General features: G+C 32.3%; 1 protein-coding gene and 1 long non-coding RNA gene across 2 annotated transcripts; both read right to left on the reverse strand.

Moving 5' to 3' along the window:
• Positions 1-1,415: 1,415 nt before the first annotated feature.
• LOC133032119 (uncharacterized) lies at positions 1,416-1,742 on the reverse strand. Its single transcript, XM_061105958.1, has one exon. The coding sequence runs from the start codon at positions 1,740-1,742 to the stop codon at positions 1,416-1,418; it is 327 nt and encodes a 108-aa protein (XP_060961941.1).
• A 218-nt stretch (positions 1,743-1,960) lies between these two features.
• On the reverse strand, positions 1,961-3,720 carry LOC133032556 (uncharacterized). The gene is made up of 3 exons (XR_009685174.1): positions 3,439-3,720; positions 2,663-2,726; positions 1,961-2,187 (listed from the first exon to the last, which is right to left on the reverse strand). It is a non-coding gene; the product is annotated as an uncharacterized LOC133032556 (long non-coding RNA).
• Positions 3,721-16,133: the final 12,413 nt, after the last annotated feature.

Here is a 16,133-nt window from a genome sequence, read left to right on the forward strand (position 1 = left end):
GAAATTCTAAATTCCCGGCCAATTCCGACATTCCCAATGTCTAATAAATCGTCCCAATAAACTAACATACTAAGTTGTGATTTTACTGAGCCAAACACCGAGTTCCATGTTACCGGGCACCAGAAATGCAAAATTATGAAAATCACTAAATGACATAAAATGCATCTCAGAATTCAATAATAACAGCATAAAATTATTTAAATATCTATAAATAATTTTCCATAATTAAACATAATTAACTGCTAATTTCTAAATTAAACTAAGCGGTCTTTACATTTACTATTACTTAGAGTAATGTTGATTCTAAAAGTAGTGAAGAGGACAAGAACAATGTTGCTTTAACCTATGTTTGTCAAGCAATTTTCAGGTAAAGAAAAGATTTGTGTTTGAATAATACTTTGACTGATGAAAATGAAAAAGAAGTTGACTTAGATTCTAACTAGTCAGAACTTAATAAGAAATCATTGGTAGAATCATATAAGGTAATGTATGGTAAGTGGTTACAAGTTTATTCAAAAAAAATATTTTTGTAGTAAAAGTTAATAACGAATTGTCTCACAACATCAAGGAAGTTGAATTGAAAAATAAACGTTGTGAATTTGATTTGTATTCTTAAAAATCTGAGATTAACTATTTGACAAAAGAACTTTAAAATTTTAAAAGAAATGTTATTATGTAGAATTCAAGCTCATCGATTTTTGAAGAGGTTCAAAATACAGATCAAGGAAGCATGATGGATTGAGATTTGTTGAATCTCAATCGAAAATGAGCACTCAATTTGTTAAATATGAAAAATATCTTCTAGTTTTTTCCTTATCTAACATCGCAAGGATCTTGCTCTACATCTGGACCTTATGTTCCTAGAAAAAGGAAACAGTTAGGTAAAAGTGACAATTTTCATGGGAAAAGAAAAGATTCATTTCTGCATCACTTTTGTGAGATAATAGGTCACATTCGACATTAGTGTTTCATTCTTCAAAAAATATTTTATTCTAACTACTTTGAAACTTTTAAAATGATTTAAAATAGACATATTTTTCAAAAATATAAACGGGTTATCAAAAATGAAATCTTGTTGATTATATTATGAAATATTAGTATTATGTAATATTATAATTTAGAGAAAGAAAATAGAGAAGAGATGAGAATTTTTTGAGTGTTTTATTCCAATAGGTGATCTCCTATTTATACACATACAAGAGTCAAATATTAAGAAACTAAGAGAAAGGGAAACTAAGAAAAAAGGAATGTTGATTACATTAATGGTAATAAATAAGAGATTTGGACATCCACATAATTTATAATATTTATAACACTCCCCCTTGAATGTCCATAATAACTGCCTCATTAAAAACCTCGCCGAGAAAACCCAGTGGGACAAAACTCGGTCAAGGAAAAAAGAGTGCAGTATGAAATTAATCCCCCTCATTTTGGAATTCATGGAGATCCTTTAATCGACGCATTCCAATCTTGTGAACCATCTTCTCAAAAGTTGATGTTGGTAATGACTTCGTGAATAAGTCTGCAAGATTATCGCTTGATCGAATTTGTTGAACATCGATATCACCATTTTCTTGAAGATTGTGTGTAAAGAAGAATTTTGGTGAAATATGTTTAGTTCTGTCTCCTTTAATGTACCCTCCTTTAAGTTGATCAATGCAAGCAGCATTATCTTCATAGAGAATTGTTGGTACTTCTTTATTAGATGTTAATCCACATGTTCCTCGAATATGTTGTGTCATTGATCTTAACCAAACACATTCTCGACTTGCCTCGTGAATTGCAAGTATCTCAGCATGATTTGAGGAAGTAGCCACCAGAGTTTGCTTTGTTGACCACTAGTGTAACGCCCTAAATAATTAGGCACGCTACCCAAAATTTACTTATGAAACCCTAATCCCCTAATCGGGATTACTAATTAAAATAGCGCAGAATTTAAACTTTTATATTAAACAGACTGAAAATAAACTTGTAATATATTTAAACTTTTCAAAATAGTTGGGATCCCAAAAATATTTACAAACTTATTACAAGTTCTTTCTTACTAGCCGACCTAAGCGGCAAAACGGAATACAAAAGTCAACACTGTTAGACCCATAACCCGCTTGGTCTAAAGTGGCGTGAACAGGTACATTCTTCGTCCTGCTCCTAAAACTCATGGCTGATCAGCTAATGCCTTACCCTTTCCTGCACAGTAGAGCACCCGTGAGCCAAGCCCAGCAAGACAGAATAAATCACAATAAATATAATATGCTCATTTACATATGTCTGTATAGCACAGACCTAATCACTATATCAACATGCCCATTTATGTCTACATGGCGTAGACCTATGTGTTGCGCCCACACATCTAATTAAATCTACGTGACGTAGAACCACGTGTTGCTCTCACACGTTTAAATACATTAAGGCCTTAGAAATGGTTCATCTCGGTTATGTGTACCGAGTCCAACCTAATTATGCCTTGAGCGCATAATCCATAAATTTCATTTCAATTAATATGGCATGGCATTTATACACATATTTCACTAGGGTAATAACCCTAGGCTAACAAACCGTTCCTATCAAGGTAATAACCCTAATCCCGGTTACCATAACTCACATATATCATATTCAACCTAAGCGCCACTGCGCATACTCTACGTGCAAACTACTATCTTACCTGTTGTTCAGCAATAGAAGGAGATTCCGAATCCCCGGGTGCTCCTGATCAGGTGCCGGTAATCCTAGTCACACAACCCCGGATTTCACAAATAGGGTTAATCCCTAATTTCACTTTCACAAAATATAAAGTTGGCATTCAAAATACAAATAATCATAAAGAGCTCGGAACGAGCTTTCCAAGGATATAAAGAACGTCCAAAACGGAGTCCCGAGTCAAAAGTTATGGCCAAAACAAAATCGGAAAAAAAGATGGCTCACTGCCAGGTTTTATGGCCGCGGCGACAATAGATCTGGCCGCGGCCACTGGGTTCGAAAAACCCAGAAAACCAGATTTTAAGGTCTAAACATGCCCACTTTACCATATATTCGAACCTTAATCAATCCATACCCAAAATTAACTTCTTACAGATAAGAATCCACACCACAAAGAGTTAAAACAACAATTCCAACAACTCTCAAAATTCATATTGCCTAAAAATCACATAAACTCAAAGTTCAAGCTCCACAAGTTAGAATTCACAAGCTAACTCCAACCATAAATCACAGCAATCACATAGCATAAATAGTTGGAATTAAAACATAAAAAATACCTTAGGTTTCATCCAAAGTTCATTCACACATAAACGCACACAATAATCCACAAGATTTACTTATAAACATGCTTCAACTCACACAAGAACACTAACATGCAACATCACAATATCATCCACTTATTCCATGCTTTTCCAACATAAATTCAGCAAAAATAAAAGAAATTAAGGTTGTAAAACCTACCTCAAAATCACACCAAAAGCAAGAACAAAGATTTCCCCAAAACTAAGCTTCAATCCAAGCTTATTTCTCACCAAATAAAGTTGAAAAATCAAGAGAGTAAGAGAGGGAGAGAGAGTCGGGTAAGGAGGAAGCAAATAGCCAGAATTTTCTAATTCAATATCTCAAAAATTCATTTCCTTAGTAATATCCCAAATGCCACAAAAGACAATAATGCCCCTAGGGCCAAAAATCAAACATTAACACTCACATGGGCAATTTAGTCATTCATACTCATTTATTTCCAAATAAATGTCAGATTATCACTCATAAAATAAAATGGCAATTAAATCAATTCAGTTTGCATTTCAGGCCCGAACCCGGTTCGGCCCGAAATTCCCGGTTGTGACTATACCGCGCTAACCTGTTAGAACACACCTGAAAAGACAACACAGAAATACTATATAATAATATAGTTCTATTAAGCACGTAGTTAAATTAATCTCAACAATTTATCCTTCTCGGGTCATAATTACCAAAATGCCACTGGCTCACCAACGGGGTCTTTAACATGTTAAATTTCATATAATTTCACATATGTTGAACTATATAATAATATAATTCCTCAATTAACTCATAATTATCTAGTTAGGGTTTTTGCTAATCCTTTTCTAAATTCCGGGTATTACAATTACCCCCTCCTTATAGAAATTTCGTCCCGAAATTTACCTGAACAACTCTGGATATTTCTGCTGCATATCCGTCTCGAGCTCCCAGGTTGCCTCTTCTACTTTACTGTTCCTCCACAATACTTTCACCAGTGCCACAGTCTTGCTTCTCAAGACTTTTTCCCTTCTATCAAGTATCTGCATTGGTTGTTCCTCGTATGATAAGTCCGGCTGAAGTTCCAATGCTTCATAACTCAGAACGTGGGACGATTCTGAGACATACTTCCGAAGCATTGAAACATGAAACACATTATGTACAGCTGCCAGCGCTGGGGGCATAGCCAACCTGTACGCTACTTTGCCCTATCCTTTCTAGGATTTCAAAAGGTCCAATGAACCTCGGGCTAAGTTTTCCTTTCTTCCCAAAGCGTTTTATGCCTTTCATCGGAGATATTCGGAGAAATACCATGTCCCCGACCTGAAAATCAATATCTCAACGCTTTGGATCGGCATAACTCTTTTGTCTACTCTGAGCCGCGAGCATTCCACATTTTAAATGCTCAATTTGTAGACCAAGACAAAATTTTGTTTTTCCTAAATCTTTCATTTCGAACTCTTTCTTTAGATATTCCACAGCTTCTGAAAGTTTTTCTGGAGTTCCAATAATATTCAAATCATCAACATATACATCAATGATAACAAACTCAGGACTTGAACTTTTTATAAAAACACATGGGCAAATAGGATCATTTTTATATCCTTCTTTTAATAAATATTCACTAAGTCGATTGTACCACATGTGTCCTGATTGTTTTAATCCATACAATGATCTTTGTAATTTAATTGAGCACATTTCTCGATTGCTTGAATTATATGCATCAGGCATCTTAAATCCTTCAGGGATCTTCATGTAAATATCACTATCTAGTGATCCATATAAATATGCTGTGACTACATCCATTAATCGCATATCGAGTTTTTCACTCACAACCAGGCTAACTAAATATCTTAATGTTATTGCATCCACCACAGGAGAATATGTCTCCTCATAATCAAAACCTGGCCTTTGAGAAAAACCTTGAGCTACAAGTCTTGCTTTGTATCTCACAACTTCATTTTTCTCATTTCTTTTATGTAAACATACCCATTTGTATCCAACGGGTTTCACGCCTTCAGGTGTTTGGACTATAGGTCCAAATACTTTGCGTTTAGCAAGTGAATTCAATTCTGCTTGAATTGCTTCTTTCTATTTTGGCCAGTCTTTTCTATTTTGACATTCTTTGATAGATTTAGGTTCAAGATCCTCGCTTTCATTTACAATTTCTAGCGCTACATTATAAGCAAAAATATTGTCGACGATTACTTCGAGTCGGTTCCATTCTTTTCCTGTATTGACATAATTTATTAAGATCTCATTATTTCTAATATTTTCAGGTACCTGAATCTCTTCAAGAGATTTGTTTATGTCAACATCTCCCTCAAAATTTTCAGCCTCTTCATTAGGGCCATCTTGATTATTTGCTCCTTTTCTTTTTCGAGGATTTTTATCTTTGGAACCGACTGGTCTACCACGTTTCAAACGTGCTTTAGAATCATTAATTAATTGTCCTTCTGGGACTTCAATTCGAATTGGAGCATTTTCAGCTGGAATATGTGATTTTATAATTTTCTTTGGGTCAGTTAATGCATTTGGTAATTGATTTGCAATATTTTGCAAATGAATTATTCTTTGAACTTCAAGTTCACATTGATTTGTACAAGGATCAAATTGAGATAATGATTGTGCATTCCATATAATTTCTTTTTCCAGCTGTTTCCTTTCTCCTCCCCCTAAAGCTGGGAAACTTGTCTCATCAAAATGACAATCAGCAAAACGTGCTGTAAATACATCTCCAGTTGTGGGTTCGAGATATTTAATGATAGATGGAGATTCATACCCAACATATATTCCCAGCCTCCTTTGAGGACCCATCTTTGTTCGTTGTGGTGGAGCAATCGGAACATATACTGTACAACCAAAGATTCTTAGATGGGAAATATTTGGCTCCTGACCAAAAGCCAATTGTAGTGGGGAGAATTTGTGATATGATGTTGGCCTAATGCGTACAAGTGCCGCAGCATGTAAAATAGCATGTCCCCAAGCTATAATTGGGAGTTTTGTTCTCATAAGTAATGGTCTTGCGATTAATTGGATGCGCTTAATAAATGATTCTGCTAGACCATTTTGTGTATGTACATGAGCAACAGGATGTTCAACATTTATCCCTATTGACATACAATAATCATTAAAAGCCTGTGATGTAAATTCACCAGCATTATCAAGGCGGATTGTCTTGATTGCATAGTCTGGGAATTGTGCTCGTAATCGGATTATTTGAGCAAGCAATCTTGCAAATGCTACATTACGAGTAGATAATAAGCAAACATGTAACCATCTAGTTGATGCATCTATCAATACCATAAAATATCTGAATGGTCCACATGGTGGGCAAATAGGCCCACATATGTCGCCCTGAATTCGTTCAAGAAATTCAGGGGATTCAATTCCAACCTTTACCGGTGAGGGCTTAATGATTAACTTTCCTTGAGAACAAGTAGCACATGAGAACTCACTGGATAAAAGAATATTTTGGTTCTTCAATGGATGACCATGTGAGTTCTCTATTATTCTACGCATCATAATTGAACCGGGATGGCCTAACGGTCATGCCAAATAACAAATAAATTTTTCTAGTTTATGAACTTCTTGTTCACAATAACATGAGTTTCTATTGTACTTATACGTGTAACGTACAAACCTGAAGACAAACCAGGTAATTTTTCTAATATGCGTTTTTTTCTTGAAACAATAGATGTAATGCAAAGATATTCAAAATTATTTTCATCTATTGTCTCAATATGATATCCATTACGACTTATACCTTTGAAACTCAATAGATTCCTTTTTGATTTGGTGGATAATAAGGCATCATCTATAATAATTTTTGTTCCTCTAGGCATCAATATAATGGCTCTTCCGGAGCCTTCAACTAAATTTGCAGTGCCTGATATTGTATTAACATTTGCCTTCATTCTTGATAAATTTGAAAAATATTTATCACTTCTAAGTATTGTATGAGTGGTTGCGCTATCCACCAAACACATATCATCACCATTATTTGTAGAATCATGTATAGAATGACAAATGTCCATTACTTCATTAACCAAAAAAAAACATAATAAGTTCAAAATATAAATGCTTAAATAATAAAAGTTCATTACATAAACATGCCAAATAAAATAAACACCTTAAAGTAAATAAATGATAATAATAATAAAAAAAAAAACATAACAAAGAAAAGTGACTAATTGTGGACATTCCCATCTCCATTATCGATATTCATGTTGTTATTAATGAGATCTTCATTAAAAAAATCTGCAACATCTAAGTGCGTAATATCCAAAGGCTCTTTGAGAAAATCATCATCTTGATAGGCAAAATTTGCTTCTATTTTCTCCTTTCCTTTCACAGATGCTTGATAAACATCAGCAAGGTGTTTTGCCGTACGACAGGCACGTGCCCAGTGTCCTTTTATTCCACATCTGGAACATAAATTTTAAGAATTTCTATGCTTATTATTTTGAGGACATTTTCCCTTGTTCTCAGTAGTTGTGCTTTTCATTGGAGTATATGAATTTTTATTTTGACCATTACGATGCCAAACATTGCTTCGACCGTGATCGCGACCACGACCACGTCTATTACTTCGATTATGATCACGACTACGACTATGATTATGATTGTCAGCAATTGTAGCATTCACTTCAGGGAATGGAGCAGACCCAGTTGGGCGAGATTCATGATTTTTCATCAAAAGTTCATTATTCTGCTCAGCTACTAGAAGACATGAAATCAATTCTGAATATTTTTTAAAATTTCGCTCTCTATATTGCTGCTGCAGGAGCACATTAGAGGGATGAAAAGTAGTATATGTTTTTTTTAACATTTCATAGTCAGTACCTTTTTCTCCACACAACATTAATTTAGAAGTGATATTAAACATTGCAGAGTTATAATCAGTTACTGATTTAAAATCTTACAACCTCAGGTGCAACCAATCATTCTTAGCCTTTGGTAATATGACAGTTTTTTGATGGTCATATCTTTCTTTCAAATTTTGCCAAAGCACAAGAGGATCTTTTACGGTTAAATATTCAGATTTTAACCCCTCATGGAGATGATGGCGAAGGAAAATCATAGCCTTGGCTTTATTTTGTTTTGTTTCAGTATTTTGATCTTTGATGGTGCCTCCAAGACCCATAGCATCTAAATGGATTTCAGCATCAAGAATCCATGACAAATAGTTTTTTCCAGAAATATCAAGTGCCACAAAATCAAGTTTTGCAAGGTTTGTCATGGAGAAAACTATATCAATATAAAGTGTAAATTATTAGACATATACATAAATTTTGGAAAAAAAAAAATACAACAAAATATAGTGCAATATAGAATAAGATAATAAAATTAAACAATATAATATGATAAACAAATCAACACACATATATAATATATAAGCATCTATATAGATATATATAAGCATAGACATATATTGTATAAATATTAATTCATTAAAAAAAATAGCTAACTCGAATGTGTTTTAGTGAGATGAGTATATATATATACATATATATATTTAGTGTATCATGACTTTGAAGCAATTCGAGATCACATAATAAAAACATTATCATCCCTTGGTTAGAGGCTCGTGCTGATAACGTATTATAAAAATATTAGTATTATGTAATATTATAATTTAGAGAAAGAAAATAGAGAAGAGATGAGAATTTTCTGAGTGTTTTATTCCAATAGGTGATCTCCTATTTATACACATACAAGAGTTAAATATTAAGAAAGTAAGAGAAAGGGAAACTAAGAAAAAAAGAATGTTGATTACATTAATGGTAATAAATAAAAGATTTAGACATCCACATAATTAATAATATTTATAACAGATTATTCTTTTTATAAGACTATTGCTTCTCAAATATTATATTTGTTAGAAAAGTTATATTTAATATATAATAAATAGTCAATTTAGGCTAATGTGTGGATAAAAAATTGATACCTTAGATGTGATCTATTGATAACTGCTAATACATACAAATTTGAAGAAGGATGTAATCACCATGGTGAATATTCCAATTGATATTAGACATTATAGTAAATATTGTGATTGATCAATATCACTAATTTTGTGGGATTTTTGGCATTAATTTTTTTTCACACTTGGTATTCTACCCCCATATGATGCCTATAAAAGGAAGTTTCACTTTTCATTTTAAACACACCAAAAGAAGTATTACACTCAAAAACTATCTTCTCTTTTTTGTCTTTCTTGTAATTCTTAAGGTGATAGAGTGAAGATATTAACTCAAGTTTGCTGGAGTAGTAAAAATAGTGTATTTGTCTACTTGTTAATCGTTGTATCTTAGGAAGTAGTTGCTCATGTATCCTCTAATACCAAATTAGATAGAGGAAGCAAATCTGTTTTAAGTAAAGTATGTTTTACGGGCCTTAATTTTCCTTTCAATTATTAATTTCTATTTATCCTTTTATTCTTTGATTAATAAATTAATATATTATTGTCTTTATATATCTCTTTATTTTATATATTTTGTATATAACAATCTTAAAGCAGATTTTGACTATTGTAGAGAAGACGTTCGAAGAACATACGGTTTTAATTTGATATTTCTCGGTACTAATTTTTATTTCCTACGTTGATCTTATCTTTCTTTCGACACCATATTGGATACTGCATGTAATTTTTTTTATATTCTTTTAGATTTACTACAATTCTCATAATATGTTTACATACATAATTTTTATAGTTTATTTTTGTCTAATATGGATTATATTGCGTAGTCCTTATATATATACATGTATTGTTTTTTTTTTTTTGAAACATTATATATACATGTATTGAGTGATCATCTTTTTCCTTTACTTTCGTCTTTTCTAATATATTACTCACATATAATTATAGAGTTTTTACACCGCACACTGTATTTTTCTACTGTATTTTTTATATATTGTATACTATGTACAGTATAGAATTATGTATATTACCATTTTATGCTATTTTGTCACTAGTAATTTATTTTTTCTATTTTTTTGTCATTCTCGATGTTGACATCTCATACACATTATTATTTGTGTTTTTCATTTTTTTTTTAAATTTAAGCAACAACCCATCACATGATCTCTTCCTTTCTAAGAAAACTGTGACGGTTTTTTTTTTTTTAACGATGATTAAAGTTGATGTTGACCTCTCATACACATTATTATGTGTTTTTCAATTATTTTTAAATTTAGGGAGCAACCCACTAGGTGATCTCTTACTTCCCCAAAATAATATATATGTATTTATACATTTATATATATATTTCAATTGAGCAAATCACTAAACACACATTATTTATTTTGGGAAATTTACACCCTATACTAATTTTTTCCATTTTATTTCTTTTGTACTGTTACACGGTAATTATAACTTTTGTACTGTGTAATTGTTTTTTTTTTTTTTAATTTTAAGTCTAATTAATTTAACTTAATAATATATATATGTGTTTTTATATAAAAAAGAGGTTTGTAAAAATTGATTGATGTCTTTTACATCATTTTTATGTTAAATTTTTTATTGTATTTTGTTACTTAAATCTGAAATGTAAGTCCAATCACTCACATGATTTTATTTTTAAAAATTTATATATTTATTTATATATATAACTATTTATATGTATTTAGTTGATTGATGGGACAACTTTATTTTTACTTAAATTTGAAATTGAAGACAACACACCCACGTGATCCCCATTCCCAAGCTTATGTATGTATTTTGTTTCTCTCTCTATCTCTTTTTGTGGGTTGATGTCTATAGAAAAATTCTTGAGATTGGTGTCAAGATAAAGACCATCAACCAAGAACTTTACATAAACCCTTCTCTCCATTCTTCAATGTTTCAAAAACTTACAGAGCTCATTCCTTTCATTTATTTTCTTACTTGAGTTTTGAGAGAAAAAAGTAAGATATATATAGAGAGAAATTTTTTGCTGGTGTGCTGAGAGAAAAAACTTGAAACGATGATGAAGGAGTATGGAAGCTCTTGATGAAGAAAGCATATCTCAATGAGAATATCTTCAAGAAGAACAATACAAAGGAAGAAGAAGAACAACAGACAACTCAAACTTTCTAAGTAAAAAAAATCTCTTTTTTCTTTATTTATTTTTTCTAGAACGACATAAATTTTACTGAGTTTTTGTTGTTTTTACTAATTATGTTTTTTTTCTTTTTTAGGGTTATAGTTAGCTCTGGTTTTGTGAGTGGTGGTATTGTATCTTTTGATGGCTCTTATGGCTTATTTTGTTATTGTTTTTTTATGCTTATTTTTTATATTCTTTAATTTTTTTTGTGTTGTTTTAGTAGTGTTTTCTTATATTTTTTATAGGATTGGGAATCCAAGTACACCCGATCGGAATACTACCATTCCAGAGTTTTTTTATGCTTGTTTTTATGTTCTTTATTTATTTTTTTTTTTTGTTGTTTTAGTAGTGTTTTCTTATGTTTTTTATAGGATTGAAAATACAAGTACACCCGATCGGAATACTACCATTCCAGAGTTGTAAACTCTGGTTATTACTCTGTTATTGAAGATATTAAAAAACTTCTTACTGAAACCCAATTAAATATGTTTTCAAAAACTGTATTGGAAGTTGTTTTTGATTGCGTAGTAGCTGTAAACTTTCTTCAATGTTTCCTTGTCTTTGTATGCCTGACCTTTTTCAACTTCTGGTTGGTGTTTGTTTGTTATTAGCTTTGCGTTTTTTATGTCGATTTTTGGATCTAGTTTTTTACTGTTGTTTTCAAGTTTTTCTACCATTTTTTAGCAACCAGCTTCGCATAGTCAACTATGTCAAATTTATCGTTTCAAATTCTCTTGTTTTTTACTCTCCTCCTTCTTCTAATTCACAATATTTCATTTACATGGCATTTTTTTCATATTAAAACAACAGTAAAATAACACTACAAAACAGTAATTTGTTGTTGATTTAGTAATTTTTTATCTTTTCCAGATTTTACGGTTTTTTCCTAATGTTTCTATGATTTTAGTGTTGATTTGTCCGTCCCCAACCACGAAGGAGAGGTGCCATTTGTGTTTTGTTACTATTTACAGTATAAAAGTAATTATATTGGGCCTGGGCAGTATAAAAGAAATAAAAATGGGTTTGGGCAGTAAAAATGTAAAGTTTGCCGTGTCCCAGTATTTTTGAAAACATTTGCTAAAAAAGCAGTATTTTTGTAAGTTTCCCTTTATTTTTCAATGTATTTGAGCTCTTTACCCCTGTTCATCATCTTCTTCATTTTTTTTTTCTTTTAATCCCAAGTCTACAATATTATCCAAATAAAAGCTAACCCTCTCCTTTTGTAGTAGGTAACCAAAAAAAAAAAAAAAAGAGTATCTGAAGGAGGAAGAAGAGAAAGAAGAATGGGAAAGATAAGAGTGTGGTTGTGTGTGTGTGAGAGAAAGAGATGGAGAGCTTACTCTGTGATGAGCTTCTTGTAGAAATCTTTCAAAAACTCTCACTAAGTTCATGTTCTTCAGTTATTTTGGTCTTAAAGCATTGGCTCCATCTCTACCGTACTTCTAGGTCCACTTTCTTTCGGTAACTTACCATTTTTTGTTGCTGGTTTATTTTGTTATTGTTTTATTATTGTTTTAAGGTTGTTTTATTGTTGTTTTCTTTCATTTCTTAATCACATTTTCCTAAATATTATTGTACTGCTCTATTTTTAATAGTAATAAGAAAATAATGAAATTTGTATGTAAGTTATTTTTTTTCAGTATCATATGCTCCAATATGTGTCAAGTTTTCCTCTGTTGTTCCACTATTGTTTTTAATTGTTCTGTTTCTTTTAATTTTTGATGTCTTCTTCTATATGTTCTCTTGTTGTGTCCTAGCTCCCCACATTTGCTGCATTTGTTATGTTATTTTTTTTCTCAGCCAACTTTCATCCTTTTATTTTTTGTCTTCTAGATTTTACCATTTCAATGGGAGGTAAGACTATTAATGTCCATGATTTTTCATTCTGGTTACCTCAAACAAATATTCAGCGGTTGGTTTAACTGTGTAATTTGAAACTAACATTTGTGAAACATATGAAATAACAGTGGAACAATCCAAAAACAACATTAAAAAAATCATGACAGCCCAAGTATTGATGTTTTAATGTTTCCGCTTCATCTCGTCGGATTTAATAGTTATTTTTTAGTTGTTCTAGTGGTACTGTGGTGGTTCTGTCCGTGGGTGTGGAAGATGGAGAGCTCTTTTTTTATTTTCAGTATTTACAGTATAAAAGAAAAAAAAAAAGGCTAAGATAGTAAAAATGTAATTTTTGCCGTGTGATAGTATAAATGTAAACCTTCACCCAAAATTCAATATTTTTCTAAAAATTCCGATAATTTTTAGTATATATTTGGTATATACATATTTTATTCAGTGCATATTGTTTGATTACCAATTAAATTAATTATTTTCTTCCATTTGTAGTTTAATTCTCTGATTTTTATATTGTCTTGGCATATGCCATATATATTATACATTGACTTTTGTAAATTTTTTTAAATATCTGATATGTATTATTGTATTGCTCTAAGTCTGACAGCTTTGGTTCAGACAGGTCTTGTATCATGTTCTTGAGTTGGTCCAATTGTGCTTGCACTGCAGGATCAACTTCGACTTGCCCTTGTCCAGCCAGATTTTGTCTCGTCAACCTTTGCCTGGCCAACCCGGCCAGTGGGTTGACAAGGGATACTCCCTCGGCGTTGGCCAAATTCGGCATGTTCTGTCCTGTTGATTGAGTATTTTAGGGTGGGACGTACTCGTCGCGAGCATTTCTTTTTTGGTTTAAGCCAGCTCAAAGATGTACTCTTACATTGGGGCTCATTCTAGCAAACACAAAATCTCTGGGCCTCGAGTCAGAACATGTTTGTGTTGGGCTTTGTGCCTAAATAAAACTCTATTTCAATGTAATCTTTTATATTCATTTATCAATAAAAAAAAATTATTTTCATTACTCATTTAATGTGTTATTTGGTTCATGTGATCATTTCTTTATTTATTTAATTTATAAAGTCATCCAAGTCCTTATCACATTGATATTCTTGTTTATTGTGTTGTCAACACAGTGGAAAGTAATCAAGATTGTGTGATTAAATGTATTCTTATAATTTATCAGTACATAAGGTTTAACTGATAGGATAATCTACAATGTAGTTTACTTGCACCTTGGATAAGTGTTATGTCATTTCCAGGATCTTGGTTAAAGTAAGCTGGGTTGGATGTATGAAGTATGCATCGGAAGAGATCGATATTGAACTTGGATATGATATAATAAACCTACCGTAATATCTATTCAATTCAATATCACCTAGTTGATCTTAGATTACATGATCTCAATCTTGAGATAGTTAGGTTCTAGTTGTAATGCCCTAATGCTAAGGCACGCTACAGTGCTTTTTCAATTATAGTGCTATCTTTGCTAATCAAAGATTTTTTTTCGAAAAATGTGTCAAATTAAAACTTTTTATAATAAATATTAAACTTTATAATTTACATAATTATTTACAAATACCGGGATCCTGTTTCTAATCTTTTATACAAAACATGCCAAAATACAATATCCAGGTCGCACAACGACTACAAAAAATATAACTCTAGATGTCCCGAGACTGAACACTCCAGGTCCCGCTGCCACGACATGTACAATCTCATCCCAGCCAGGCTCACTCCTGTTCAGCCTTTGCCTTTCCTTTACCTACACATGAAAGTAGAACTGTGAGTCGACAGACTCAGTAAGAAAAGCATATAACATATCATATAATACCGACTTGTATCTAGGCGCCCATACACCTATTTACAAGGCTCAATAGATGAGTAAGAACATTCTACTAAGGATACGACCATGTACCATGTACCACATGCACTCAGTATACCATCGTACTAGTGTAGGTAGGGATGAACCGCACCTTGAGTACTGTTAGGTATTGTAGCACAGACACCTTGTACCATCTCGTACAAGTGTTGGTAACACCACGATGTACTTTCAGACATCATACACTTTACTAATGCACTCTGTACCGCAACCGTACAAGTGTTGGTAGTGTATGAATCACAACATATAAGCATGCATATACACTTAACATATATATACACTCAGATATTCATATTACACATTATACACAATTTTTACCTTCTTTCCAGATTCAAGTGTGCTAGCCGACCTGAACGGAAAGTCTTGCGCTAAATGGATGCCCTAATCACATAATGAAACCGGGTAAATCACATGATCAAAACCCTAATCCGAGAAACTCGAACCCACACTCCTAGGTTCTGTTATATTCTCTAAGGATTACACTAACTCAAGAAATAGGGAAACACCCAACTACGGCACTGAAATGGACGAGAATTGAGAAAATGGGACACTCGGAAACCCTGCCAAAACTGGCTAGGCTAGCCGGTTTTACAGGTACTGGTAAAACTGGTTAGCTGGTTTACACCAGTTCACCCAAAAACCCCACTTCTTGCTTAAAACTCCACCAAATACAACCAAACCTTCCAGAGTACCTAATTAGGGTATACACAATATACTCCAACTTGTAATTCACAGAAAAACACAATAGATCAATTTATGCCATTAAAGACCAAAGCTTTGAGTTCAAAGCTCAAACTTGCACAAAACCAAATCCATACATCAAAATCAGCTGCTAGAAGCTAAATATAACTCAAATCAAACTTAGAATTTGAATTACAACCTAACATAATGTTGGGTTTTATGCCCTAAATAAAACTCATTTCAATATAATCAGATTTACTTATTAATATAGATCAGAAATAACATTTAATGTTGCATGGTTCGCATGATTTATTTCATGATTATATGTACATAATGTATAAATTCATCTGAAACCCTTTTCACATACTTGATCCTGTTTATTGTGCCGTCAACACATT

Source organism: Cannabis sativa, chromosome X, assembly GCF_029168945.1.
Source record: "Cannabis sativa cultivar Pink pepper isolate KNU-18-1 chromosome X, ASM2916894v1, whole genome shotgun sequence".
Classification (NCBI taxonomy): domain Eukaryota; kingdom Viridiplantae; phylum Streptophyta; class Magnoliopsida; order Rosales; family Cannabaceae; genus Cannabis; species Cannabis sativa.